General features: G+C 36.6%; 5 protein-coding genes across 6 annotated transcripts in view; 2 read left to right on the plus strand and 3 right to left on the minus strand.

The window, feature by feature from the left end:
• The window catches only part of LOC18044412, a 2,986-nt gene extending 1,368 nt beyond the window's left edge, over positions 1–1,618 (plus strand). Inside the window, exons 5-7 of the mRNA XM_006438374.2 lie at positions 1–129; positions 209–297; positions 737–1,618. Coding sequence (XP_006438437.2) covers positions 1–129; positions 209–297; positions 737–1,384 — 866 coding nt within the window. The 3' untranslated portion in view covers positions 1,385–1,618. The remainder of the gene's footprint in view (positions 130–208; positions 298–736) is intronic.
• Positions 1,619–1,822: 204 nt separating this feature from the next.
• LOC18044414 lies at positions 1,823–4,210 on the minus strand. Of its 2 annotated transcripts, none has more exons than XM_006438376.2 (6): positions 4,066–4,210; positions 3,764–3,934; positions 3,503–3,667; positions 3,000–3,203; positions 2,529–2,626; positions 1,823–2,448 (listed from the first exon to the last, which is right to left on the minus strand). In XM_006438376.2, exons 1-6 carry the CDS (start codon positions 4,127–4,129, stop codon positions 1,933–1,935), a joined length of 1,218 nt encoding a protein of 405 aa, XP_006438439.1. In that variant the 5' UTR covers positions 4,130–4,210; the 3' UTR covers positions 1,823–1,932. The 2 variants fall into 2 exon arrangements, with proteins under 2 accessions (XP_006438439.1, XP_024042458.1); XM_024186690.1 differs by having other exon boundaries at positions 2,255–2,452.
• A 600-nt stretch (positions 4,211–4,810) lies between these two features.
• On the plus strand, positions 4,811–16,651 carry LOC18044415 (AP-1 complex subunit gamma-2). Its single transcript, XM_006438377.2, has 18 exons — positions 4,811–5,180; positions 7,040–7,342; positions 7,512–7,653; positions 8,400–8,573; positions 9,471–9,653; positions 9,799–9,953; positions 10,220–10,310; positions 10,745–10,908; positions 11,359–11,413; positions 12,050–12,172; positions 12,316–12,411; positions 13,092–13,219; positions 13,578–13,682; positions 13,780–14,039; positions 15,027–15,251; positions 15,335–15,510; positions 15,796–15,900; positions 16,051–16,651. Exons 1-18 carry the CDS (start codon positions 5,149–5,151, stop codon positions 16,144–16,146), a joined length of 2,613 nt encoding a protein of 870 aa, XP_006438440.1. The 5' UTR covers positions 4,811–5,148; the 3' UTR covers positions 16,147–16,651.
• A 1,894-nt stretch (positions 16,652–18,545) lies between these two features.
• Positions 18,546–21,523, minus strand: LOC18044416 (RING-H2 finger protein ATL47). The gene is made up of 2 exons (XM_006438378.2): positions 19,562–21,523; positions 18,546–18,908 (listed from the first exon to the last, which is right to left on the minus strand). The coding sequence occupies exon 1, from the start codon at positions 20,644–20,646 to the stop codon at positions 19,564–19,566; it is 1,083 nt and encodes a 360-aa protein (XP_006438441.1). The 5' UTR covers positions 20,647–21,523; the 3' UTR covers positions 18,546–18,908; positions 19,562–19,563.
• Positions 21,524–24,569: 3,046 nt separating this feature from the next.
• LOC112099273 (transcription factor IBH1-like) lies at positions 24,570–25,151 on the minus strand. Its single transcript, XM_024186543.1, has one exon. It carries the CDS (start codon positions 24,826–24,828, stop codon positions 24,580–24,582), a length of 249 nt encoding a protein of 82 aa, XP_024042311.1. The 5' UTR covers positions 24,829–25,151; the 3' UTR covers positions 24,570–24,579.

The raw sequence follows: 25,151 nt of genomic DNA on the forward strand, positions 1-25,151 counted from the left end.
ATTTTGATGTGGTTTACATCGGAAGCAGTTGCTCCCTACTTGTCATAGACAGAGGGAACCGAGCTATTAGAGAAATCCAACTTCATTTTGATGACTGTGCCTATCAGTATGGGAGTAGTTTTCCTCTTGGTAAACTAGTCCATCCAAAGAATATCCTTCATTGTTTATCAATTTGGCAAATTTAGGTAATGCTTTCCATTATTTGCAGGGATTGCAGTACTTCTCGCAGCTGGCTTCTTTGGTTACATGCTGGCATTGTTGCAACGTAGAGTGGGCACAATCGTGTCTTCCCAGAATGTAAGTATTCTGTCCTTTCTTTAAGTTTACAAGAGATTCCTTGGCATCTTTACTTGATACTTCATAGCATGATTATCTATATATTCACTGAGTGCTGCACTCAAACTTATGCTTATCGATGGATCTTTTTTTTTTTTTTTTTGGAACTGCTATTTGTTCCTTTTTTTTTTTTTGACGAGGGACAGCTGAAACCCTGTTTCTACTCCAGGGGTTTGCTTCAAAAAGAGAATGTCGTCTTCTAGTCATTTATCTGCTTTTTCTTTTCTGAAAATATGCCTTATAGAAATGGCAATGGCAGCATTAATGTGATGCTATTGCAGAAATACTTTTCTCAAGTGCCAAACATGACCTAGTGGCTCTGTGAAGCATAGATCAATTTGTTAGTTTCTTCTAATTTAATGAACATTCTTTTGCAATCTATTTCTTTGTGCCCATGAAGGATCACGGTACAGTAAACACAAGTAACTCAGCAAGTCCATATCAGAAACCTCTGAAATCAGTCAGGCCTCCTTTAATTCCGACCGAGGAGGACGAGGGGAAGCAAGAAGAAGAAGGCTTTTTTGGATCCCTGGCAAAGCTTTTTGCCAACACTGAGTCATCTGTTTTGGAAATTTTGAGAGGAATATTTCCTCATTTGAGGAAGAAGACACTGAGCAATCAATACCCGAGTCTACAGAAGCACTCAACTTCTTGGCCAGCACAAGAGAGCTTTGTGATCCCACATGAAGATGAGCCCCCTTCAATTGACACAAGAACTCCCACCCCAAGGAAAACCTATGCTTTCATGTCCAAGGATGCAGAAAAGATCCATCAATTGCGGCAAAGTCGAGCGTTCTATAGTGGGTGGGATGGTGATTTTCAGCAGCAGAAACAGCAGCATCACCATCGGTATCAATCTTCCACTCCTAATACTTACTATGAGCAGAGCGCTGAGAAGACCAATGAGATTGTTTTTGGAGCCATTCAGGAGCAGGGTGCAAAGCGGGAGGCTGTGGTTATAAAGCCAGTCAATTATGGAGATCCCATTTATGATCATCAGAATATTCGCCCTCGGGCCAATTTTACAGGTTATTCCCATGGCTATTAATCATATACAGGAGCAAGATTTTGAAGTTATGTTCCTTTTTTATCTTGTTATTAGTATTTCAAGATTTAGGCACCTTCTTTGATGTCGATATTAGCCCTGAATAAGTTAGGATATAGTTTGTTCAATATTTCACTTGAGAGAATGCAACATAAGGTTTTATTGAGATGGCCAAAATATGAAAGGCCTATATGTAATGCTGGACTGTTGGAATTAAGAATGACAAAATGCTCTTTTTTCTGGATCTTCAATTTTTCCTTTTTATTTTTTTAATTTTATTTTTAAGTTTCTCAAATATCCAGCCACAAAAGCCAATAAGCAAACCCAGTTCTGCAATCCACAGGTTAGTTTGAATTAGACTGAATCACTAAATTTTTAACTAGTTTACTGCTAGCTGAGATAGGGAACCAGAAAAGGGAACAAAATGAAATCAAGAGAGTATTTTTAAAGTAATCGCCTCATAGTCCAAATGGCATTCGATGGAGGAAATAAACATGTTTAGGGTTTTACAAGCCTCAAGCCTTAAAAGTCATGCAGAATGTGCCTTTAAACTACTTACGTCTCTTAACTAAACCTGAATTGCCTACTAAAGAACCAACTTCTGTAGTTGTTTCTTTAGCTTCCCCATCAAAACCCATGATGCTAGCTCGTATCATGTCATCTAACATTCCATGGGAATTAGGTAAACATAAAACGTCACTACTCTTTTGATTCTCTAGTTCTTGCCTGAAGATATCTTCAGTAATTAGGTCTTGGTTTCCATCAAAACTTAACAAATCTTTCAGCTGATCGGCATACTGATGTGACTTCTTTATCTCACAACCATGCAAGTCACTGGAGTCCAGCAAAGATACAACATCCTTTTTTGGAGTTCTAGATTTTAAGTTGTTGATTCTAAACATAAGGGAAAGATGGGACAGGCTCAACCAAAAGACCCTCTTAAAGAGTGCATAAAGCATGGGGCTAGCAGTTACGCTTCTGATGTCGTAGCAACAAGTCCGTACTAGTCTCACCAGATTGATTAGGTAGTGCCTCCATGTCATGCTGAAGTGGAGGATCCAGCCTTCCTGTCTACAGAGTTGGGTTAGAAAAGGTAAAAGTAATCCATTAATTTCAAAAGTACTTCAAATAAGTGCAAGAGACTTACATGCCGGATGATGTAAGGGCGAGCAACAAATCCAATGACCAAGCTAACTAAACATGAAAGTACCGAAACTAAAACCCAAACTGAGACAGCTCCAAGAGCTGAAAGAATCAAGACCAAGTCAGGAGATTTACATAGGTATCTCTTTATTGTAGATGAAAAATAATTTCAACAAAAAAGCAAAGTATCAAACCATTGCGGCATGAATAATACTAGCCCAAAACTTAAAAGGAAAAAAAATTAAAATGAATAAAAGAAAATATTAAGACAGAAACTAAGAGTTAATAAGATCTTGGAGATTTAGTCATCATGCTCAAGAGTGCATTCCAAAGAAGACATCTGCTTTTGACTTCAGTTCTTTCAAACATTAACTTCAGATACTTCCTTTAAATGAACACAAGTATAAATATAAATGCACCCAGAAGGACTTGCATGAGATTAAATACGGACTAAAAACAGTCACCCAAAACATACCAGAACCAGATTGAGAACTTTTTGAACAGTCCTCTGGCTTAAGATTAATCTGCCGAATCAATTGGCTACCACGATCTGAAATCAGTAAAGCACAAATATGGGGAACAAAAGTTAACTCAAAATCATTTGAAAAGGACGCATTCTGTGCAGGTCCATCTGCACGGCCCTCTTTCTTCGAGCCACCTCCAGCAATTGTTGTCACACCTAAGGACACGTCAGCAGCCAAACAACATAAACACTACAGCACAGAAACTAAATCATGCCCATCAACAAAACCAGCAAATTTTTCGAGGCCCCTAAGGAAAATACCCTGCACTATGTAATTAAATTTAAAACAGGGAGCTACAAATGACCCATCTTTGAATTTTGCGACAAGCTCGCTCACAATGCGACGAGTGAGGCAGTGCGTTAAGCTTAATGTTTTAATAAAAATGCGTAAAGGAAATCCAACTATTATAAGCAACTAAGAGCAGCTATTTGATATAGCAAGAGAAAGGTGAGACCTAAGTTGGTGATTTTTCGTATAACGTGGTTGCTCTTATCAGCAACATAAATATTCCCTTTCATATCAACCGCAAAGCTCTTTGGTTTGTCAAACCGGGCCGAACCCGGTTCTCCGTCAGAGTAACCTTGAACCCCGTCTCCTGCTAATCGCTTGACCACACTCTCTACAATAATAAGTAACACAACAATTAGTATAATTTCTTTCTAGTATGAAAGACTTAAAACTTACAACAAAAATAATAATAATCATAAATAATAACCTTCAGATAAGGGAAATGATAGAGTGTAGAAGGCACTACGAGAAGAATCAAGGACTATAAGATCGGACGATCCAGGTCGATCGATGACTGAGTGGGGATTAATTTCGAGCTGGTGGCCGTCGATCACGGTCGTCACTGTGTAACCGTCTTCCAGAAGGAGCCCCGATGAGGCTGAATTTACATTAAAAAAGAAAAAAGAAAAGAAAAAGAAGTACGCAATCGCAATGCAAGGTTAAAATTTTGTAAAGACTGTGAATCGAATTAAATTAAAAAGGGAAATGAAGTACTCGTCGTATACCTACCCAGACTGAAGAGTAGGGAGAGGAAAGTGAGAGCTAGGGAAGAATAGACGAAATGTGAAGCCATAGTTGATCAGTTCAATGCTTCGACTGTAAGCAAGCAACTGCAAACGAATCAAATAAAAATATAAAGCCCTCTCTCTCAAAACAAAAGAAAAAAAAAAAAAATATATATATATATATATATATATATATATAAAGCCCTCTCTCTGCTTTATTTTATTGACTAACGAAGACTTTGAAAAGACTTAACGAGCAATCTCACTCGTCCGACTCGCATCGAAGTGGAGATACCACACCGATAAGAAGTTAAAGGACGTCGAGTCACTTTCACAAACTAAATATGGGCTGGCCCCGAAGGCCAGGCCCAAACCAATTCCCAATTCACCATTCTATTTATTTTTTTCTTGTGAATATATAAAACGCACAATTAGATTATTAGACGAGGAAAAAGATTAAAAAAAAAAAAAAAAAACCCAAATCCTGAGAAATGACCGTAATGAGCTACAAATATTACACGTGAGAAATAGCTCGCAGGTTGGTTGGTGGCATACTCGTTACAACAGACCAATAAAATCACGCATCAACACGAGGTACCAGATGTAGACTACAATTCGCAAGCTTCACAGTTTATGACCCAATCAGAACTCAGAAGCGAGCCACGTACATCACCGGCAGGTAACCCAATCACCACTTGCAGAAACACAAATGTTTTTCCTAATTGGTAAGGCTTTTCATTTCCATTCTATTTGCTGACAAAAACACAGCCTATTTTACACAGGGACGGGCCATTCGTCGCGAATAGTAACAATAAGAATAAGAATAAATTATAAATATAATATAAGAAAAGAAAGAAAACACTTTGCACCCTCATCAGCAATCATCATCAGATCTCCGTTCGCAGATCTCGTCATTTAACAAATTCGGATCTCGATTTTCCGAATTCGGACTATCCAATTTCGTCTCACTAAACTAGGAGAAGAAAATCGTGATTGATTAGATTGATCTCGTGCGCGCGCACTTCTGATTCGGTGTGAAATTGGATCTGATTTGAGCTAACCCTAAAGCTTCACCACGGATCCAATCATGAATCCCTTCTCTTCCGGTACACGCCTAAGGTGAGCTCTGAACCCTACTGTTACCATATTGTCTGAGATCAAGGTTGCATTTCTTAATGTCGCATTTTATTCCTTTGCATAAATTGCAATTTGAGTTGGTGTTTAGCTGTTAAAATCTTTTCAAATTTCGTTGTTTTAGCTGTACTTCCTCCATTTTTGTATTTTGGTTGCATAATTTACTGAGTTGTAGGACATAACTACTGTTTTGGGATTTGACTTGAACTGAAGTGAGGTGTGGGGTTCGTTAGTGCAATGCTTGGTGTAGGATGCAGGATAAGTTTATTGGAGATAGAAACTTGATATGAGTCCTTGTTAAACTTTCATATCTGGCAACTTGTGTAACTTTTGACAGCATGGCTGAAAATAATATCTATTATTTGAAATGGATCAGAGGAGAAATCATGTGTTTACGCCACTTTTTACTTCAATGCTCTTCTCCAAATGCAGTCATTCTTGTGGAAGAAGGTGGTTCTACTCATATTCTGGCATTCTTCTACAACAAATCCGATTGTGAAAAGAAATTGCTTCTTTGATCTTTGGTTTAAATAGGTTATATTAGTAGACAAGGCTGAAAAGTGCTGAATTTTGCTCGACGTGTTTACTTCCATACTTTGGGTTGAAGCTGTTATAGTTGATTTCTTTTCAGTGATAGACTTATGATGCAAGAAAGAAGTTATATCCTAATCAAGATGAACATATGTGGCACAGCGTGATGAAAATTGCCTGATATTTAGGGATCATAGGATGATTTGGAATATCAAACCCAATGCTATTGCAAGGCTGTTGTAAGCAGTTCGGTTAGAGTAGGTGCTGTCCGGAGAATAAAAATGTTAGAGTAGGTGCTGTCAGGAAAATGAAACATGTTTGTGATTTAAATTAGATACACAGATGTAAAATGATATTAAATTGATGGTGTAGTTGGGTGCTTGGTGGCTGTATCTTACTGAAGACAGGATTGTTGATAGATGTTTCTTACTGAAGACAGGATTGTTGTGGCAATGTTATTTGAGGAAATTTGACTGCATTCATAAGTGCTTTATTCCTCTGTCCAATAAAATCAACTTTTATACTTTACGTTGTCATTTCACTTATTTCCGTTCGAAGTTAAAGACTAAGATGTAAACATTTCAACTACTGGAATAAGAGAGAATTAAAAAAGAAAAAAAAAGAAAAATTAGAAATGCTTCTTTTATGCCTCAACTGTTACAATTTTGTCAGATCATCTCACCATTTATTTTGAAATCTGAAAATTTCTAGTTCTAACATGGGAAGATGGTGGAGTCCATTCTTTGCGTCATGCTCTGTTTCACTCGGTGAAGCACATTAAAGCCAATCGTTTTTGTCTTTTAAGTTAATTTTCCATGGTGGGCGGTGCTAGTTAAATGGGCATGTATTTGCTTATATACATGTACATTGATCGACATTAAAATGATTTATTAGTGAAAGGATCAATGTGGCTGGTGAGGTTGGAGTACAATTCTAATTTGAATTGTGGATGGATTTTGGGGTTGACAATTGCTTAATGGTGTTTGACCTTTTTCAACACTGAAGATCTAGATCTTCTGATTTGTAATAGTTTGATAGTCCTTTGGATCAAATACAATAACTTTAAATAATGTCATTTAATAGTTTTGTAAAGGAACACTGGGGATGGAATGAATCATCTCCTCTCTTGTAGGGCCATGAGTGTGTGATTTTGAAGGCATTGCTAAACAAAGTGGTTTTACAGTTGGTTTGTTTGTTTAGAAATTGATATGTTATAGTTGCTTTTATTTGCTAGGTAATGACAGGTAGACATGCACCATCAACTTTAGCATTTCATTTTTAGCTGAATGCTATGAACTTTCTGTTTATTGCAGGGACATGATTAGGTCTATACGTGCTTGTAAAACTGCAGCGGAAGAGCGTGCCGTTGTAAGAAAGGAGTGTGCTGCTATTCGTGCTGCAATTAATGAGAATGATCAAGATTACAGGCACCGGAACCTAGCAAAACTCATGTTCATCCACATGCTTGGTTACCCCACACATTTTGGTCAAATGGAGTGCCTAAAGTCAATTGCATCTGCTGGGTTTCCTGAGAAGAGGATTGGTTATCTTGGCCTCATGTTGCTTCTTGATGAAAGACAAGAAGTGCTAATGTTGGTCACAAACTCATTAAAACAGTATCCTTTCAATAGTTGTTTTTATTTTTAGATAGCTTAACTAAGTCACATGATTTTTCTTTTTCCTTTTTATGTTCTACGTCAAAGAAGAAGTTATCGTCATTAACGTTGTATTTTGAATAGAACCAAGAAATAAAATTCTCTTGCAATGACCTTAACTAATTCACAGAGATCTCAACCACACAAACCAGTATATTGTGGGACTTGCTCTTTGTGCTTTGGGAAATATTTGTTCAGCAGAAATGGCTCGTGATCTAGCACCAGAAGTAGAAAGATTGCTGCAATTTCGAGATCCAAATATTCGGAAGAAAGTGAGTGCCTTACTTTTTTTTGTTTCAATTCCCTTTGGGGACAGATGTCATAGTTTTAGGAATAGTTAACTGGATCTGTTGTTAAGGGTTAACTTCTATGAGTCTCTTGTTGCCAACCAAATACTTACCAAGAAGATTCTACAAGCACCTAATCATTTCAATGAAAAAATTGCTGGCCTCTGGAACACCTCTAGGACTCTCCTTTTCTATTTGGATGATTGGTGGAATTGTCCCTTTAAAACAATTTAGTTATAGCTATTATTCTACATGCTAATTTCACATCACTAGCAGAACCAAAATAATCCAAATCATAATTCTATGGAGATATACAATGTATTTAGATGCGTGATGGAATATAATACATCTTGTTGTCTTAGTTTTGCTGTGAGGATGATTCATTGGTGACTGATTTGTCATGTAATATTGTTTATCAACTTCAATATTCTGAAGCTGTGCGGTTTCTGATGTTGGGAGCCTAACGGAATTGGCTTTTAATGAACTTTATTTTTATTCGTTTAAAGTAGGATTTCATCAAATGAGTCAATTTTGGATATAGGTTACCGATCATCACTTCCTCTGAGTTTTCTTTACTATGAATCAACCATTTGTGCTCTATTTGATTTTTGAAGATTGTCTTTTATTTGGTTCGATCTCTCTTTATTTTGGATAATAAACAATCTTTTGTACACTGGATAGTCTGTAAAAACTTATACTTGTTTATCTGATACAATCCCTGTTGAATTTAGGCAGCACTGTGCTCCATACGTATTATAAAGAAAGTTCCAGATCTGGCAGAGAATTTTATTAATCCTGCTGCCGCTTTACTTAAAGAAAAGCATCATGGAGTGTTAATAACTGGAATTCAGCTTGTTACAGATCTATGCAAAGTCAGTACAGAAGCCCTTGAATTTTTCAGGAAGGTAAATTGTTCATTGCCTGATCATATCTTGCTTTTACTATCATGAGGATGCAAACTTTCTGTACAGCATAAACACCCCGCCCGCACCCCACCCCTCGCCCCCCACCAGAAAAAAAAAAAAATCACAGGTAGTGTGGGGGAAAAAAACTATTACTACTGTGTTTTTCTACACTATTAGAAGCTGCTCTGGTTTTCTCATGACCGTCCATGTTGGTGTATTTGGCAACTTGAAAATGGATAGGAAGTCTATTTCATAGAACCTCATTACTAGGCTTCTAGTGAGTTTCATTGTTATAGTCTGGAATCGTATACAATATTTGAATTCTCGATGGTAGATGCTACAAAGTTGGTTCTCATCCTTTAGAGACGCGGGGATCCATAAATCAACATAGTATCTATTCAGATACGCTGGAATGGACTTATAATCATGGAATTGACTTGATCGTTAGATTATAGATTATAAGTTCATAACCCCAGCCCATTCCCATTTTGTTGATAATATTAATTGAAAAGCTTTTGAAGGATTCCTGTGAAGGGGTTTCATTAACTCCTAATTTATGTCAAGTAGACCTTGTTCTTGCGAGAATTCTTAATTCATGATTACAGTTGCTATTTCATCATATATTGCATCTTGCAATAGTTAATATTGATCTTTTGATTCGTACATGTAATACTTGTTTCATCTGCTTCATGCTGCCATGTAGTTTTTTGTCCTTACTAATGTTCAAGGCGCTAGATTTAATATCCTAATCACGCATTTTGGAATTGGTGAAACATATGAACTTGTTTCGTAGGCATTTGTAATGTAAGTAAGAACCTTTTTATTATACAGTATCTCCTGTGGAAAATGCTCCATAATTGTAGTTATCGTTACATGCAATTTCTTTGCTCATTACAGCCGAAGTGCTTGGATGGTTTGGTTAAAACTCTAAGGGATGTTGTAAACAGTCCCTATGCGCCTGAGTATGATATTGCTGGCATTACAGACCCTTTTCTCCACATCAGATTGCTTAAGCTATTGCGTGTGCTGGGACAAGGAGATGCAGATGCCAGTGACTGCATGAATGACATACTTGCTCAGGTTAGTTGCATTTCCAGGTTTTTCTTTCTCTTTCTATCATGTTCTGTTTGGAGTCTTGAGATATTCATGATTCTAACCGTGTTGTCTGTAATATTGGTGCTGATGAATGGCAACTTGTGATTTATAATTGCTATATTTTTCCTAGGTGGCAACAAAAACGGAGTCAAACAAAAATGCAGGGAATGCCATTCTATATGAATGTGTTGAAACTATCATGAGCATTGAAGATAATGGTGGATTACGTGTGCTCGCAATCAATATATTGGGAAGATTCCTTTCTAACCGTGACAACAACATCAGGTATTTTTTTTAACGCTTTCTCAACCATCATTTGGTTTAATGGAATGTGGAATGGTTATGGTCTCTGAGTTGTAAAGTGATTTTGTGGAATTCCTTGGGAACCTCCAACTAATCTGTCTTTTCTTATCCTTCAGAGTTGCTGCTATCCAGGCACCTCATTATCTTATTTGTTTAAATCTGATTATGATCTTGAACATTCTAATTTTTCTTTCTCCATCACTTTGTTGGTCTGTTGCTCTCCAAACTTAATCTCATGTGCATTTCAGATATGTTGCTTTAAACATGCTTATGAAGGCTATTACGGTAGATGCTCAAGCAGTGCAGAGGCATAGGGCAACAATCTTGGAATGTGTGAAGGTATGACTTCATTTAGTAGCATGCTTGATATTACTCAAAGAAGTTGTTAACTGCCAACTGAGTCGTTGTACTGGCCTTGTCAAGGATTTTCCTCTTCATGCTTTTTGGCCTGTATGTTATTGCATTTTTATGTGGATGGTTATTACCTAGTGGTGATATTGGTTTTCTCATTGAATTTGGGTGCGAGAGAATTGATCTAATGGGTGACTTTGCTTATTTACAATGGTTAGCGACATCGCAAGTGATGGCCATCCGTTACCTTTTGTTGGTTTGTCTGTTGATTGCTATTTACTTCTTGTTCGTAATAATTATTAACAATTTTTTACGATTTTTCGTGTTTGGCTTTGACATAAAGCTGGATTCATTTTTAGCTCGTTTGATTCTTCTGTAATACTTTTGACAAGAGCAGTGTCTTCGAACATTCTTTCTTTCAGGATTTGGATGCTTCAATCCGGAAAAGGGCCCTTGAACTTGTTTATCTTCTGGTGAATGAGAGCAATGTGAAGCCTTTAACAAAAGAGCTAATTGATTATTTGGAAATAAGCGACCAAGAATTTAAGGGAGATCTTACTGCCAAAATTTGCTCCATGGTTGAAAAGTAAGTTCTTTTATCAAGACATGGCTGCTTTCTCCTTTGGCTGGAGAAATGTCAGAAAGGGCTTTCTAATAAATGCAGTATTGTTTGTGATGAACATTAATTACTTTTACCGAAAGCCATTCATGTCTCATCCTTATAGTAGTTCGACTTGGCACTGAGTTGATAAAGCTTCTAGGCTTGACAAATGATGGAATATAATTTTGGAACCAATACTTCCAGTAGCCACTATCTTTTTGCTTGCAATTTAAGCACCATCCATGCATGGCTATTCCTAAATGAATTATTCAATGTATGTGTTTAATTTGGGCAATTTATTTTTTCCAATTTTTGGATTTTGGTTGAGTCTTTTAGTTCAATTTTACTGTTCCACAAGTCTGCCTGAAATGCGATATAAGAGTCTACCTGAACAGCAATGTTTGGTCAATTAAGATTGCTATTTTGTTGATTTAGGTTTTCCCCAGACAAAATTTGGTACATCGATCAGATGCTCAAGGTTCTCTCTGAGGTATAAATTTAAGTAAAAATTCTCAATCTTAATTATTTTGTATATGTTTCTTGCTTGTTTGAGGCATTCTGGTTGTGGATATGTTAATCTGCCTGGAACCATACAAAGCTTCATGTAAGCTGTCAGGGTCAATTAGATGAAAGCTCTGGTGTTTTTCTCTATTTTATGACAAATTTATGTTCATTTTCAAAACTGCTGCTTTTTATGACTGCTGTTCTTTTTTCTTTCATTCATTCTCTTTGTGCTGTGCATCCATGTTGTGTATGCACTATGTATATATTAACAAAAAGGAGCTTGCTAATGAATGTAACCATTTAGGTGATGATATGTTTGTTCTTCTGCCATTTACTGTCCCTATCATCTGGATTAATTAAACATGCACGGGTTAATCTTTTATGGTTATAAGGATTCATCTTGGGCTCAAGTGTTCATTTTTCTTGTCACTATGGAATCCACTTCTTCTGCTTCAAAAAATTACCCATAACAAATGAGTTATATATTTTATGCAATTAGTTGATTGTAGTGATTGAAAGTTTTTCACCTGACATCTGTTGGCATTCATGTGAGTTTTTTTCATCATCACAATGCATAAAGTTCTGTTTCCAGAAAATTCTGATCTTTGTGCTATCATAGTAGGCTGGAAATTTTGTAAAAGATGAAGTATGGCATGCCCTTATTGTTGTGATAAGCAATGCCTCTGATCTCCATGGTTATACAGTCAGGGCTCTTTATAGGGCAGTTCAAACGTCTATTGAACAGGTACTCTATGTTTTCTTTCTTTTTCTTTCAAAATAAGAAATTGGATATACATCCAATTTGAGAATCCTATTAGCTTGAGTAGTTAACCATGCTAGTAATGAATGTATGGTCCTGAGAAGATTGTTTTAATGTTTTTGCATCAGGAGAGCCTCGTTCGAGTTGCTATTTGGTGCATTGGAGAATATGGTGACATGCTGGTCAATAATGGTGGAGTGCTTAATATAGAGGATCCAATAACAGTGAGTTCATCCTGACCCGTGACGTGGATGCATTTTCATTTTTCATGTCGTCTTATATTTTGCCATCACTAATAGTGGAGAAAGAGCCGGGCTATGGGCAAATATTGTAAGAACTTGGGATCTGTGTGTACTAGAAGCTTCTGAGTGTAGAATCAAGTAAGAAGAATACACATGGAAAGTGGGGTGAAGCCATCCAGGATATGATAGCATAGCAGAATCATTCAAACATTTGTTTTGTACAGAGCATGATCAGACTTCTGCTTTTACTTTCTTCTAACTCTCTTCTACTTTTGCTTTTCATTGGAAAATATATACATATATAGGTCGATATGTTTTTCCTGCCTTTATTTAGTTTCATACCATTTTAGATATCAAATATCATAAACTTGATAACTTGCAGAAATGTGACAAAAATTCTGCCTTCAGTTGCTGAAACTAGAAATATTGGAATTCTTTTTTCTGATTCCTGTCCAATATCTTAAGTTGTATGTTCTGTTGAGAGTCCATATTTTCATTTGGTCAATATATTCTAAATCTAAAAACCAAATAATTGAACAGTATATATGGCTCTCAACTGCTTGATTGCTCTCTGTACAGATGATTGCAACATGTAACATTCTTTATTGGTAACAAAGGAATAATGTGTATGTCTCTTAGCTTGGTTGGTTTTTCCCAAGCAGGTGACAGAGTCTGATGCTGTGGATGTTGTAGAGATTGCTATTAAACATCATAGCTCAGATATCACTACTAAAGCAATGGCTATGGTTGCTCTTTTGAAGCTCTCTTCTCGTTTTCCATCTTGTTCAGAGTATGTTATGCTTCTAATTTTATTTTACCACTTGCTATATTTTGTCCAGGCAAAATCATATGATTTTTTCCCGCCCAATTCTCCAACCATATTTTTGGGGTATAGATTTCTGGGTCTGTAGGCAAATTCTAACACCTATTGTTACCTCTACATATTTGAGGTTTGGGCATCTGTTTTTGTGCTGCTATTCTATATGTATATATTGGAACTCTACTTTAAGATGAATTTGTTTATATTATCTCTTGATTAGATGGTTTTCATTCTCCTTAGTCATTGTTATGTTTACATAGTATTTTAATTTATTCTTCTCTCTTCTTATGACATGGATATATGATTATCTAACGGATTCTGTTTGTAGGAGGATAAGAGATATTATCGTCCAAAATAAGGGAAGCCTTGTGCTTGAGTTGCAGCAGAGATCTATCGAGTTCAATTCCATTGTAGAGAAGCATCAGAATATTAGGTATGAGGATAAAATTTTTTGGTATTTTGCCTTGTTAATCTTGAGATGTCTTCCAGAATTTTGACATATAAATTAGCTGATGGATGAGTTTTTATAGGTCTACACTGGTTGAAAGGATGCCGGTATTGGATGAGGCAACCTTCAGTGGAAGGAGGGCTGGTTCTTTGCCTGCAACAGTATCAACTTCAAGTGGCACTTCACTTAACCTTCCAAATGGAGTTGCCAAACCTGCTGCGGCTCCTCTTGTGGACTTACTTGATCTAAGTTCAGATGATGCTCCTGTACCTAGCTCCTCTGGCAATGATTTTCTTCAGGACCTTCTTGGTGTAGACGTATCACCTGCTTCGGTGCAGCCAGGTTAGTTTTTGGGTTTATAAATCCATAATGTGGTGGTGAATTCTTGTGAAACTACATTGTAATTTTCTGCTTTCTTTTTGTCGGTTTTTGTTCTTGTAAGCATTCTGTGTTTTGCTGATTTGAGATTAATCCTAAAATCCGTTTACCCAATATTTGGAAATACCTATCCTTTAAGTCCTTCCAGAATAGGAAATACCTATTCTTTAAGTCCTTCCAGAATCAATCTTGCCATGCAGCTATTGACTGTTAAGATCTGTTACTTCTGTAAATCCTTGTTCCTGAATCAACCTTGCTATGCAGCTATTCATTGTTAGATCTGTTGCTTCTGTAGAACCCTTTTCTGTTAATTATGGCAAGCATCAAACATGGATGTAGGCTTTGGGTTTTCAATGCCAAATCTAATAAGTGGCTCAGAACTATGCCACCTGCATTTATCTTCTTAACCTGGAAAAAAAAAAAGAAAAAGGAAATGTTTGCATTAAGATATGGGCTGAGCATCAAAACCCTAATATTGTATTCTTTAGAATCTTGGCACGAACCCATTTAAATTTAATAGTTTAATTCGGTGATTAAAATTTGGAAAACTCAATATTTTTTTATTTCTTTTTCCTTTGGAAAAAAAAAAAAAATTCTTTAGGTGAAAGTTAAGAGCATCAAATGGAGTTACTACGCAGGGTTGTAAAATTCTTGACCCTAGAAGTCATCTTTCCTCCAGCCAAATTTCTCACACTTAGCTAACAGGAAATTTTGCAAAGATCTTCCTATAAATATCAAAGGCCTTTGCATTCAGCAATCTCTATATGTGTAATTTGTTTATCCATTGAAAACATATCAACTTTCTTCTTTTATTTGAGGAATTTTGATTGTCAGTTTGTATTTGTGATTTCTGGTGTGTGTTTCAGTATTGAGTCCATTTGTTTTTATCTTTGTTCATCAATTTGTCCAGATCTAGTTATTGACTGTCGATTCTCTTTCTGCAACTTATAGGCACAAGCCAGGCTCCAAAAGCTGGGACAGATGTTCTGCTGGATCTGCTGTCTATTGGATCACCTCCTGTCCAGAACAACTCAACTCCATCTGACATATTATCTTCCAGTCAGGATAACAAATCATCAGTCGCCAAATTAGATGGACTCTCACCAACACCCTCTGGAGGAGCGGCTTCAATGATAGATTTGTTGGATGGCTTTGTTCCCAACTCCCCAAAGCCTGGTAAAAGTTGTCTGCTGTGGAAAGTTCTACTTTGCTGTTATGTTTTTTTCATAACTAATTATTGCCCTTGTTCCTTTGAACAGAGGACAATGGTCCAGCTTATCCATCTATAGTTGCATTTGAGAGCAGCTCCTTGAGATTAACATTCAATTTCTCAAAGCCACCTGGAAACCCGCAAACTACATTGATCCAAGCCACATTTACAAATTTGTCACCTAATGTTTATACTGATTTTGTTTTCCAAGCGGCAGTCCCGAAGGTAACTTGCTTGCAGTTTAATTAGTGCTTTGTTTCCCATTGTTGATAATTTGGCAATATGTAGTTCAGGGTTGCTTTTGCCCACATAAATTAGTTTCACTGCCAATTTTGATCCATGAACATCTGTTTTTCATGTGAAAATTTTTCAGTACTCAAAAGTTTAAAGCTTCTGCTTTTGATTCCTTCTCCTCGGTAGAGTTTGATGTCCTCTTCTGTGGGCATAATAAATTAATGTTCTCATTTCTAAAATTTGAAGTCGAGATCTTTTATTGCATTTAATTTGCAGTTTCTACAATTGCACTTGGATCCAGCAAGTGGCAATACTTTACCTGCTAGTGGTAATGGATCCATCACACAAACCTTGAGAGTCACCAACAGCCAACATGGGAAGGTGAATGCTTAAATATTCTATTTTTCTTTTTTTTGTCAATATTGCATGTTCTGGACATCATGGCCTGGCATGATCAAGTTGCTTTATAATGTTGTCAGCAATCTATTTCCTGGAAGGTATTTGTATTTACTAAATTCATTTGGTTTCCAGAAACCTCTTGTCATGCGTACAAGGATAGCTTACAAGTTGAACAACAGAGATGTTCTGGAGGAGGGGCAAATTAACAACTTCCCTCGTGATTTATGAGGTTTATTTGTCCATGAAGTTGTTAATGATTTTAATGCCCAAGCTCTTATTATTCTTGTCTGAGAAGAAGTTTTCATGCATAGGTTCTTGTTTTTTATCAGTGAGAAGCTTCTTCTTGCTGTTTCTAGTGACACAGCAAATCTTTTGTTTTCAATTCTTCTATCTGGAGGCACTGTTGGCTTGTAGCAATGGGTATGAGATTTTGCTTGAGTTTGCAATATGTTGAATGGTGTAACCCGTCTCTCTACAATTTTCGCCTCTTAGGTGGTTCTTGTACATTATCACAAAAAACCATTTCTGTACGAAATTGTGAATTGAGTTTTGCCTTCGAGTTGTAGAGAAGGGAATTTATTTCAATAGATTTTGAGGCGCGGTCGCATTTACTTTGGATTTTGCATTGTCAAGCCCTCGTCTTCATGATAATATTTTGTTAAGCTCAAACAAAAATAGTGGTAAATCTTATTTTATTTATTCTTAGTTTGATCTTTTTGTACACGGTTGAAAACATTTTTTTCACTGAATTCATGCATCGCAGCAAGCCATTTCATTCTCAATAATCAATGGTCAGTCTTGTGTTCATTTTATGTTGAAGTACGTTATAATCTGTAAGCTTGAATTATTATTTTTTTTTCCAGCGATTTTCTCTTCTGAATTTCTTGGTAGAAGTAATAAACTGGAAATGGAGGTAAACGATCACATGTACTTACCGAAACAGTAGAGCAAGATGATCAGTGAGTCACCTAGAGTTCAACTTGACGTTGCATTTGTGAGCTAACTTTGATAACATAAGAAAGAGAAACATTTTACTACAATGGTGTAAATTAAAGTCATTCCCAGCTGTCTTTGATAGTGAGCAAACGTCGATCCCTGCACTATTTACAAGTTTTAACAAAAAATACATTGTTTATAGAGACTAAGTGTTAAATTTTCATTCCAAGATGTTGTAGCATGTTTTGACTTTTGGGACAGAATGATTCGAGTTTGAAACACAACTAAATTTGTTAAACTATTTCATGGTGCCTCTAGTAATCACTAATAAAAATGCGCTGAATACTGTGGATAGAGAGAGGTGAAATGGAAAATTGGGTTTTTTTTTTTTTGGGGGGGGGGGGGGGGGGGGGGCAAAATTGTCGTTACAAGAAATGAAGTTCTAATTTCCAACCCCCCTTTTGAATCCAAACTCTCATAATCAAACAAAAAATTGCGTGGTCCCATGCAACTCTTTCCAATTCTTAATTTTAATTTAACAAATAAATAAGTTTTTTATTCTGATTCTTTCATTCTAATTCTCATTTCATTCAGTGAACACAACATTAAAGCAAAATGATTCCTCCCTTTATTATTGCGTCACATGTCCAAAGCCCAAATGTCACATCACCCATCTCCAAAACAACTAAAATTTAGCTAAAATATTATCGCCATAATCTTGTAAAATAAGTAAAATTACATTTTTTTTACCTTAAATTAAATATATTTATTAGTTCACATTTTTATCCCTCTTAAATATACAAATACAAGATCACTAATTACTTGGAATTTCAAAAGCCTTAAAACAGTAACGGCACAAACTCTTGCAACTTTGTTGTATCGAAGCATTATCATTACACTTTCAAATCAATTCTCTACTATATTCAAATTAAAATTCAATTGTGTTAATTGGGAAGTGGGAACCCAAAACTAGAGAATCATTTATTTTTCCAAAAATCTTGGTGGCTATTTTGTAGTTTACCTTTGATTAAGTTAACTCGGATGCCAGACGACACAATTGCTCCTGTGACAGAAGCTAGTTGTTGACTTCATTAACTGAAAAAAATTAGACCTCATATGCTCTACATAATTGTCAAAAAATTTTAGTTCTCTCGATGACCTCCTTTTCAGGTACTTTAAATAAAAAGGAGGTGAAATTTTCCTTTAGTTGTCTGTTCTTTTCCAGGTACAAATGAGCTCCCACGTAAGTCATACACATCGTTAATTGTTTAGTAGTCGGTATTTAACTTACAAAAGTCCATGAAGACTAGACACATTACATGAAAATGACAATATTATAAAATGGTTACAGTATATACAGTTTTTACAGATGCCCAGCATTCCAAGGACGTGTATACTCCCAATCAAAACGCAACATTAAATTAATCTCCGCTTTGCTTAACCGTTCAAATCTTTCCCTTTCTCTTTCTTTCAGTTTATGTGATTTGTGTAGCCCACGCTGCTGCATCATTTCACAAAAGTGAAAAGGATTGGATATCATTTGGACATTTTCACATTTTGACTTTGGTGGCTTCCGGAGTTGGAATTATTATGACATCAACTTACCAACTCCTCGATTTTTTCTTTTTGCTTGATGTGATTTTATCAGGTTGTAAAAGTAAGCAAGCTTAAATCATATAGCGTATGGCAGATGGTAATGATGTACGTATCACAGCTTGGTATCGTCTGTTATCTAAAAGCCAAGCATAAAATACTGAGAGCCTGAGACTACAAATATGTACATATTGTCTACAACTCTATTAAACAATTTTACGAACTCATGTAATAATTACATCTTAGGGAACTCCAACTAGAAGCTGGTTCTTGCAGGGAGCTCTACTCTTGATAGGGGAAAAGCTCTACCCTTGATTGGGGAGCAAAATTTTTTCTTTAAAATGGCATTATATGATTGTGGCAATCCCCTATGAGGCTATGACCCCACTGTCCAGTCCACCGCCTGGAGTGAGTGTTCCCAATTATGGCTCTCCATCATAATCATTTGCCCAGCAAAAAGGCTACAGGAAGTCTCCATTAGAAGAACATGGAAGATTGAATGAACAAAAGAAAGAAATTTATATGGCAAAAAAAAATGCAATTCTTGAGAAACTCAATGGCCCAAAGCAACAGGTGATTTGACTTTACTGTAATTCCTTTTTTTTTTCTTTCTTTTTCTCTTTTCACTTTTATGGCTTTTGGTGGTGTGGGGCAGAAGAGGCTTCCCCATGATCTCTTGTTATATTTTTCAATTTTCAATAAGGTGCAGGAAGATCACCTCATATGATGGGCCCAAAATCCAATACAATAAAATAGAAAGCTCATCGAATAGTAGCAACAATAGATAAAACAAATCTCAAGCAGGCAACAAAGCTTCTTTTGTTGAAAACCTTATGAATTAGACAGATGCACTTGAACCATAGGCATAAGATGCTAAAGTTTGGGTGGAGGAAGAGCCCTTTTTTTTTTTTGTTTCCCCGACTTACAGTATATGCAATTTCGCCGGAAAGATAAATACGTTGCCATTAACCATGTAACATAAAAGAGGCATAAGTTAAGAGAATTTGTAATAAAGTAAAGAATTGAATTCCCTTGAAAAGAGAAAGCAAAAGCTAAAAAGAAAGGCTTTTTATAAGTGGATTCATTGATTAAAGTGAACTACACAGTAAAATACCTTCATGAACTCTCGGTATCATTGGCTCTTGGCAAGCCCAAGGTACCAGAAGAGGAACCCATATGGGTTTCGGAAGAACTTGGGAACTTGCTCTTCTTAGACCATTGCCATATCTTGGAAACAGAAAAGCTTTCACCTTTACTTCTAAAGTTAATTTTCTTCCCCTCAACATCACCGTCATTTGAGGAATTGTCATTTTGTGCACTTCTTCCCTTACCAAACCTCACACTAGCACTACCACCTCTTCTGGGGCATAAGGCCACTTGCAGCTCTGAATCAGCAACCACATACTGGTAGGATCCCATTGAGTAACATCTCCTAGCTTCCAAATTACTACAGCTGGTCTCTCCTTCCACTCTTTCAATTCCCTCACTTCCATCATTTGAGCTTCTAAACTTGCCAAGTCTAACAGAAAACACTCTCTTTTCTCTCCTGATATCATTTTCTGCTGGTTTTAGGCCGAGAGAAGCCCCAATTCCTCCATTGGCTGAGACTGGGAACCCATCATCTTCCCTTGGATACTCATATTCAAAGACTGGATTTTCATATCCAAGACCATGTATGTATAGGTTCCCTCTACAAAGAGGGCAAGTTGAATTAGACAATAACCATGTGTCTATACAATCAATGTGAAAAGCATGACTACACATAGGAAGCAACCTCAGTTTGTCTTGTTCTGAGAATTCACAAAGACAAACAGCACAGTCAAACGGCTCTTTTAGACCCATTATCTCTCTGTAAAGGAACACAGGCAGAGCATCTATGAAAGCCTGATCTAAACCTGAATCATGAAGATGGAAGAGTTGTTGTAACTGCCTCTGGAAAGCATCAGAACCAGACATTTCTGGGAATCTGTTGGATTCAGATACTGATGAAGAAGATCTACGCCTTATTACGAATCTAATAAGCAATTGAAGAACACCAGATATGAAGAATACAACAGCTAGAATAACTATGATGAATAGAATAGCTGGACTTATTTTATTACCAGATGATGATTCTTTTTGGTAATCACTATTATATGGCAAAGAAGAAGAAGATGAAGGCGCAGAAGCAAGTAAGGAGTGAGAAGGGAAGTAGCTCATTTGAGTATCTTTCTGCTTGATTTGAGTCTTGAGTCCAAGAAATTTTAGCAAATGCGCATCCTGAAAAAAACCATCTTTTTCACTTTTCTCAGGAAACCATTTTTCTTACTTCCTCTGAGATCAAACCCAACTCATATAACAAAGTGAGCAAGCAATAGACACATTATTCCTTCCACTTACAACAAACCAAGTTCAGTTAGGTCAACCGTGTGTAGAAGGGAGGAAAGAAAAAAAAAAATAATTTTGACCGAGATTCATCATTGAAACAATTGTTTGAGCAAAAGAAGACCTGCTCCCCTGCTTTGACATGAACCCCAAGTCACTGCAGTACAAGAAAAATAAAAAGCGAACACTGGAACACTTTCTAGAGATGTCAAGGTTGAAGCTTATCTAACTTACCTCAGTCCTTGAGAAATCTACCATTAATGGAACCCATTGTACATTTGATGATGAGTCTGGGGTCTCGTACAGGCAGAAGGCCTCATTTGTTTGTTGCAATGGAAAGAAAAGAAAAATAAAAAATGAAACCCTACTGAAAGAAGAATTCTTTAAGGGGGTCTAATTCTTCTTTTATGTTAAAATGGAAAGAAAAGGTTAGGTGTGGATGAAGGACGTGGGCTTGGCTAGTGCGTATATAGCCACCAAAAAGCAGGTTCTGGGAGCCGAAAAGGAATAGCCTCTCGGTGCTGGGCAAATTTGTCACTTGAACTCAGGAGTTATGATGACTGTTGTTCATCTCACCTTATTTTAAGATTTAGATTGAGTCCTAGATTTGCCATTTTGTCCCGTGAGTTCATCTGAAACTTACAAGTGTTGTGGTGTAAGAACAGAAAAGGACCGTACAACAAACTATTAAAGCTGTCAATTGTTGGGGCTCGGCAATGGCAACAAAAAAAAGTTAATTTTTAAGGGACAAAAATGAAATGACTCACCCCCCTAATTGAGGGCTGGAATTAACGGGTTCATTTCATTATCATTTGTCACCAAATTGATATCTTTTGGAAATATTCTCGCCAATTTAATGAATGTCAAAAAACGTTGTACCTGGGTGAAGTTAACCCCAAAAATTAGCTTGGGCTTTCCGTTTGTACTGTAAACAAGGCTAAGGATACATTCCGAAGAAATGACCCAAACTCAAGATCATGCATGGAGCTTTGAAACTGAAAGCCCAAACTGGTTCTGTGCTCTCAACGAGGAAAGCCCATTAAATGTGATTAGATTCAGAGCATGAAGTCTAACTGCAAAGTTGAACAAAGAGATTCATTGCACGCCAGATGTGGTCTTGTTAATTTTCAAGTTAGGCTTTTCACTTTGCAGATGCAGCGTCCTGATGAAATGCCAACCGGCCGTGTGGTAATTAACATGCTCTTTGTCCTGTAATTAGATTTTGCCGATCTCGCCTTTATTCGTATCCCCAGCCCGAAACTCCGCCTACCTTCTAACTGAAAATTTCTCACCAAACTCACGTCATGTGGCATGTAATGTAAGCAGATGCTCAAAATGCTTGGTACTGAGAACAAACATATGAGTTGTGCTTTTATTGGTGTTTAGTTGTTTTACTCATGAGATTTGTTCTACCAAATAATCCTACTATGCTAGCTTAATTATCTAGTAGCTAGGTTTAAAAATTAATTAATTTTGCATAACGGAGAAAAGTTGGTACTTATTATATAATTACTCGTTTGTTGGATTCTTGCATCTTGTATCTTTCGACTAATCATGTAAGAATGTATACAAGCCTGTCAAAAATTCAACCGATAATGAAGGATATATACTGTACTGTCGAAGCATGCACCCAAAATTTGTTCATGCCTATCTCAGTACATACACACACGACACACCCCTTGATAAACAATTAATAGAAGAAACCGGGATCAGCATGAGGGGAAAAGAGAAGCAACAAATTGAACTATCCTCAGATCCCAGGATCTGATCAATACAAAATTACATAAAAATGCGCTGCAGCTACAAGTCAAGCCCAGATCCCTTGTCCCAAATTGTTGCACATTTGGCAAGTTTACTTACCAATATGTAACGTGTGGCATGTTCTGATGGCACCATTTGCTCGATCAGTTCTTGGCGGATAGGGAACTTCGAGAAAAGACCAGATCAAAGTGTTCCTGTTAAAAAAAGGTCCCTGCTCCATGACAAATTAAGCACTTAAAATAGCATGCATAGGAAATGGGCTCTTACCACCATTGGTAACCCACGTACTCAAAGTTAGGAATTAGATATTCTCTCCCAATAAAATTGAATAAAGATTTACTTGTATCTCCGTTATTGGAGTAGATTAGATATTCTTTCAATATTAAGTGAGAGTCGAATTTTAAACTGTGTCATAATATAATTATTAAGAAAAATTCCGATTCATTTTTAATTATAAATATCAATAGAGCTCTTATTATAATATATATATATATATATATATAAAAGCATGCATCCATATTAGCACCTAGCTGGTGCTGCGTGCACATCTGTAAATATATAGGATACATACATTGACATGGCCGGCAATGAAGCTTTATGGGATGAATGGTAGGCCATGCATTTGATCACGTTTTTTTGTTACGACATCACTGTTAGCATCATTTTTGTAACAATTTTACAAACGATCAGAATGAGATAGTGGGTGTGGCTTTTGGGTTTTATTGTATGTGGCCACTGGCCAGTGGATATTGCAGTTGTCTGTTACTGTTTATTGGCCCATGATATTTGTAATTAAATGGATTCCTTGTTTAGCTCAACTGCCCTATTCCTTAATACAGCGAATAAAGAGACCCTTTTAATTTAAATGTAATAGTAAAAGTCCTATACGAACTACTTGTTCATCATTTCTGAGTCATTTTATTTCTCTCTTTTATCTCACATTCATAAATTAAGGGTTCCCTAGCATTCTGCAGTTAGGAATTAGCTGAAGTTGCTCCCAGAAGATGCACGATAAATTAAACTAATATGCTGAACGATGAATACATGAGGAGGAGGCATTCAATAGAGTAAATTAATTAAATTAATGCCTAGATTTAGTAGTAATGATCCTATCTCAGTACTCATCTAGTTTTCTTCTTTTTTTTTTCTTTTTTTTTAGCGCATCTTCATGTGTAACTGGAGGATGGACAAAAGATGAAATTAATTATATTCGAGTTATTGCTAGAATTCTCTAGGACTATGAATAATGAAACAAATAAATAAAATTTCGTGAGATCAAGAAAGCTGATCAGACAGTAAAATTAACATAATTCACCAAATGCAGATTCGTGATAGATGTTGTGTGGGCCAAATGACTCAATATGTGTTGACAATATTTCCATCATGCATTAAACTCCCACTCCACATTTACTTAAGTTTCTTGACGACGAGGAAAAAGATTAGAAAATGCTGCCCGATCACTGGCCATTTGCAAAATGAAAAATATTTTGTATCTGTTCAAAAAAAAAAAAAAAAATGTGTGTGTGTGTGTCGTATGTTTCCAATGAAACCTCTCCTTGAAGTTACAAGTAGAAGAGGAAAGTGAAAGGAAAGCATAACATATGTTCAGCACAGCAAATTATTAAATATGCATGTCTGCTGCATGTAATCTCAGTGAAAATTAAGCAGAAGATGCAAATATTTCAAAAAGAAATTTGTAGGACCGAGGATTAAACTGTTTAAGATGTGATTATTGATACTCTTCCAAGAGGTTAATTAAACAATATGTGGGTGTGGCTGGCACAATCAAATTACAATAGACTTAACTACAAACATCATATTAATCATATTAACGAGAGAAGACCTCATAATTTTCATATAATAAAAGAAGACGTACGTATGCCATCTGACACGTACATAAGATAAGCCACATGTTAATTTCTAATTAATACATATATGTGTGTGTGTGTGTGTGTGTGTGTATAGAGAGAGAGAGAGAGAGAGAGAGAGAGAGAGAGTTAAGTAAATTCATGAAAGTTGATAAATCTTGGAAAGAGCTTGCAAAACATTAAGTTGCAAATTCAAATGCACAATATAATCGGTTGTTCTCAAGAAAAGCCGATCCGGTTGCAGCCCTTGTCCTCCCGGAATTAGCTTCTGCAACTTCGTCACCTTCATTCTTACCGATGCCGACGGACGTGCCACCGCTGACCGCCGCCTCCTCCTCCTCCACTTGACCTTAGCAAACCCTTTGCACCCACTTGCTGCTGCCTCCATTAACTTGTTATTTATGTTAATTACAGCAAATCACTAAGAGAATGGCCCTACCCGAAAATAAAAGAAGAGAAGTAGATCGAATTAAAGCAGCACCGCCTTAGGATTTGCAAAGAGCATGGGAGACTGGTGTAACTATATAAATGAAGAAGGGTGTGCCGTGTGAGTGTGGAACGGGCCATGTGAGCCGAGCTAATTAAGCCGCTACATAACCAACAACGTAAGCCATAACTGTGGACACTGGACTGTGGAGAGTAGTGTGGGGTGATGTTAATTTAATTTGGCTTCTGGGAAACGAAGTTACTATTACTCTCACAACGACTGAG

Source organism: Citrus clementina, unplaced genomic scaffold, assembly GCF_000493195.1.
Source record: "Citrus clementina cultivar Clemenules unplaced genomic scaffold, Citrus_clementina_v1.0 scaffold_4, whole genome shotgun sequence".
In the NCBI taxonomy this organism is placed as follows: Eukaryota; Viridiplantae; Streptophyta; class Magnoliopsida; order Sapindales; family Rutaceae; genus Citrus; species Citrus x clementina.

What these genes read in the sequence shown, in the direction of transcription:
- LOC112099273 (XM_024186543.1), bottom strand. Translation starts at nt 24,828, where the DNA reads ATGGAGGCAGCAGCAAGTGGGTGCAAAGGGTTTGCTAAGGTCAAGTGG.
- LOC18044415 (XM_006438377.2), top strand. Translation starts at nt 5,149, where the DNA reads ATGAATCCCTTCTCTTCCGGTACACGCCTAAG. An exon ending in GTCACAAACTCATTAAAACA is followed by an intron (nt 7,343 to 7,511) that starts GTATCCTTTCAA and finishes ACTAATTCACAG; the next exon opens with AGATCTCAACCACACAAACC. An exon ending in ATCCAAATATTCGGAAGAAA is followed by an intron (nt 7,654 to 8,399) that starts GTGAGTGCCTTA and finishes TGTTGAATTTAG; the next exon opens with GCAGCACTGTGCTCCATACG.
- LOC18044414 (XM_006438376.2), bottom strand. Translation starts at nt 4,129, where the DNA reads ATGGCTTCACATTTCGTCTATTCTTCCCTAGCTCTCACTTTCCTCTCC. An exon ending in CTCCCTACTCTTCAGTCTGG is followed by an intron (nt 3,935 to 4,065) that starts GTAGGTATACGA and finishes ATGTAAATTCAG; the next exon opens with CCTCATCGGGGCTCCTTCTG. An exon ending in AAGTTCTCAATCTGGTTCTG is followed by an intron (nt 2,627 to 2,999) that starts GTATGTTTTGGG and finishes TGATTCTTTCAG; the next exon opens with CTCTTGGAGCTGTCTCAGTT.
- LOC18044416 (XM_006438378.2), bottom strand. Translation starts at nt 20,646, where the DNA reads ATGAGCTACTTCCCTTCTCACTCCTTACTTGCTTCTGCGCCTTCATCT.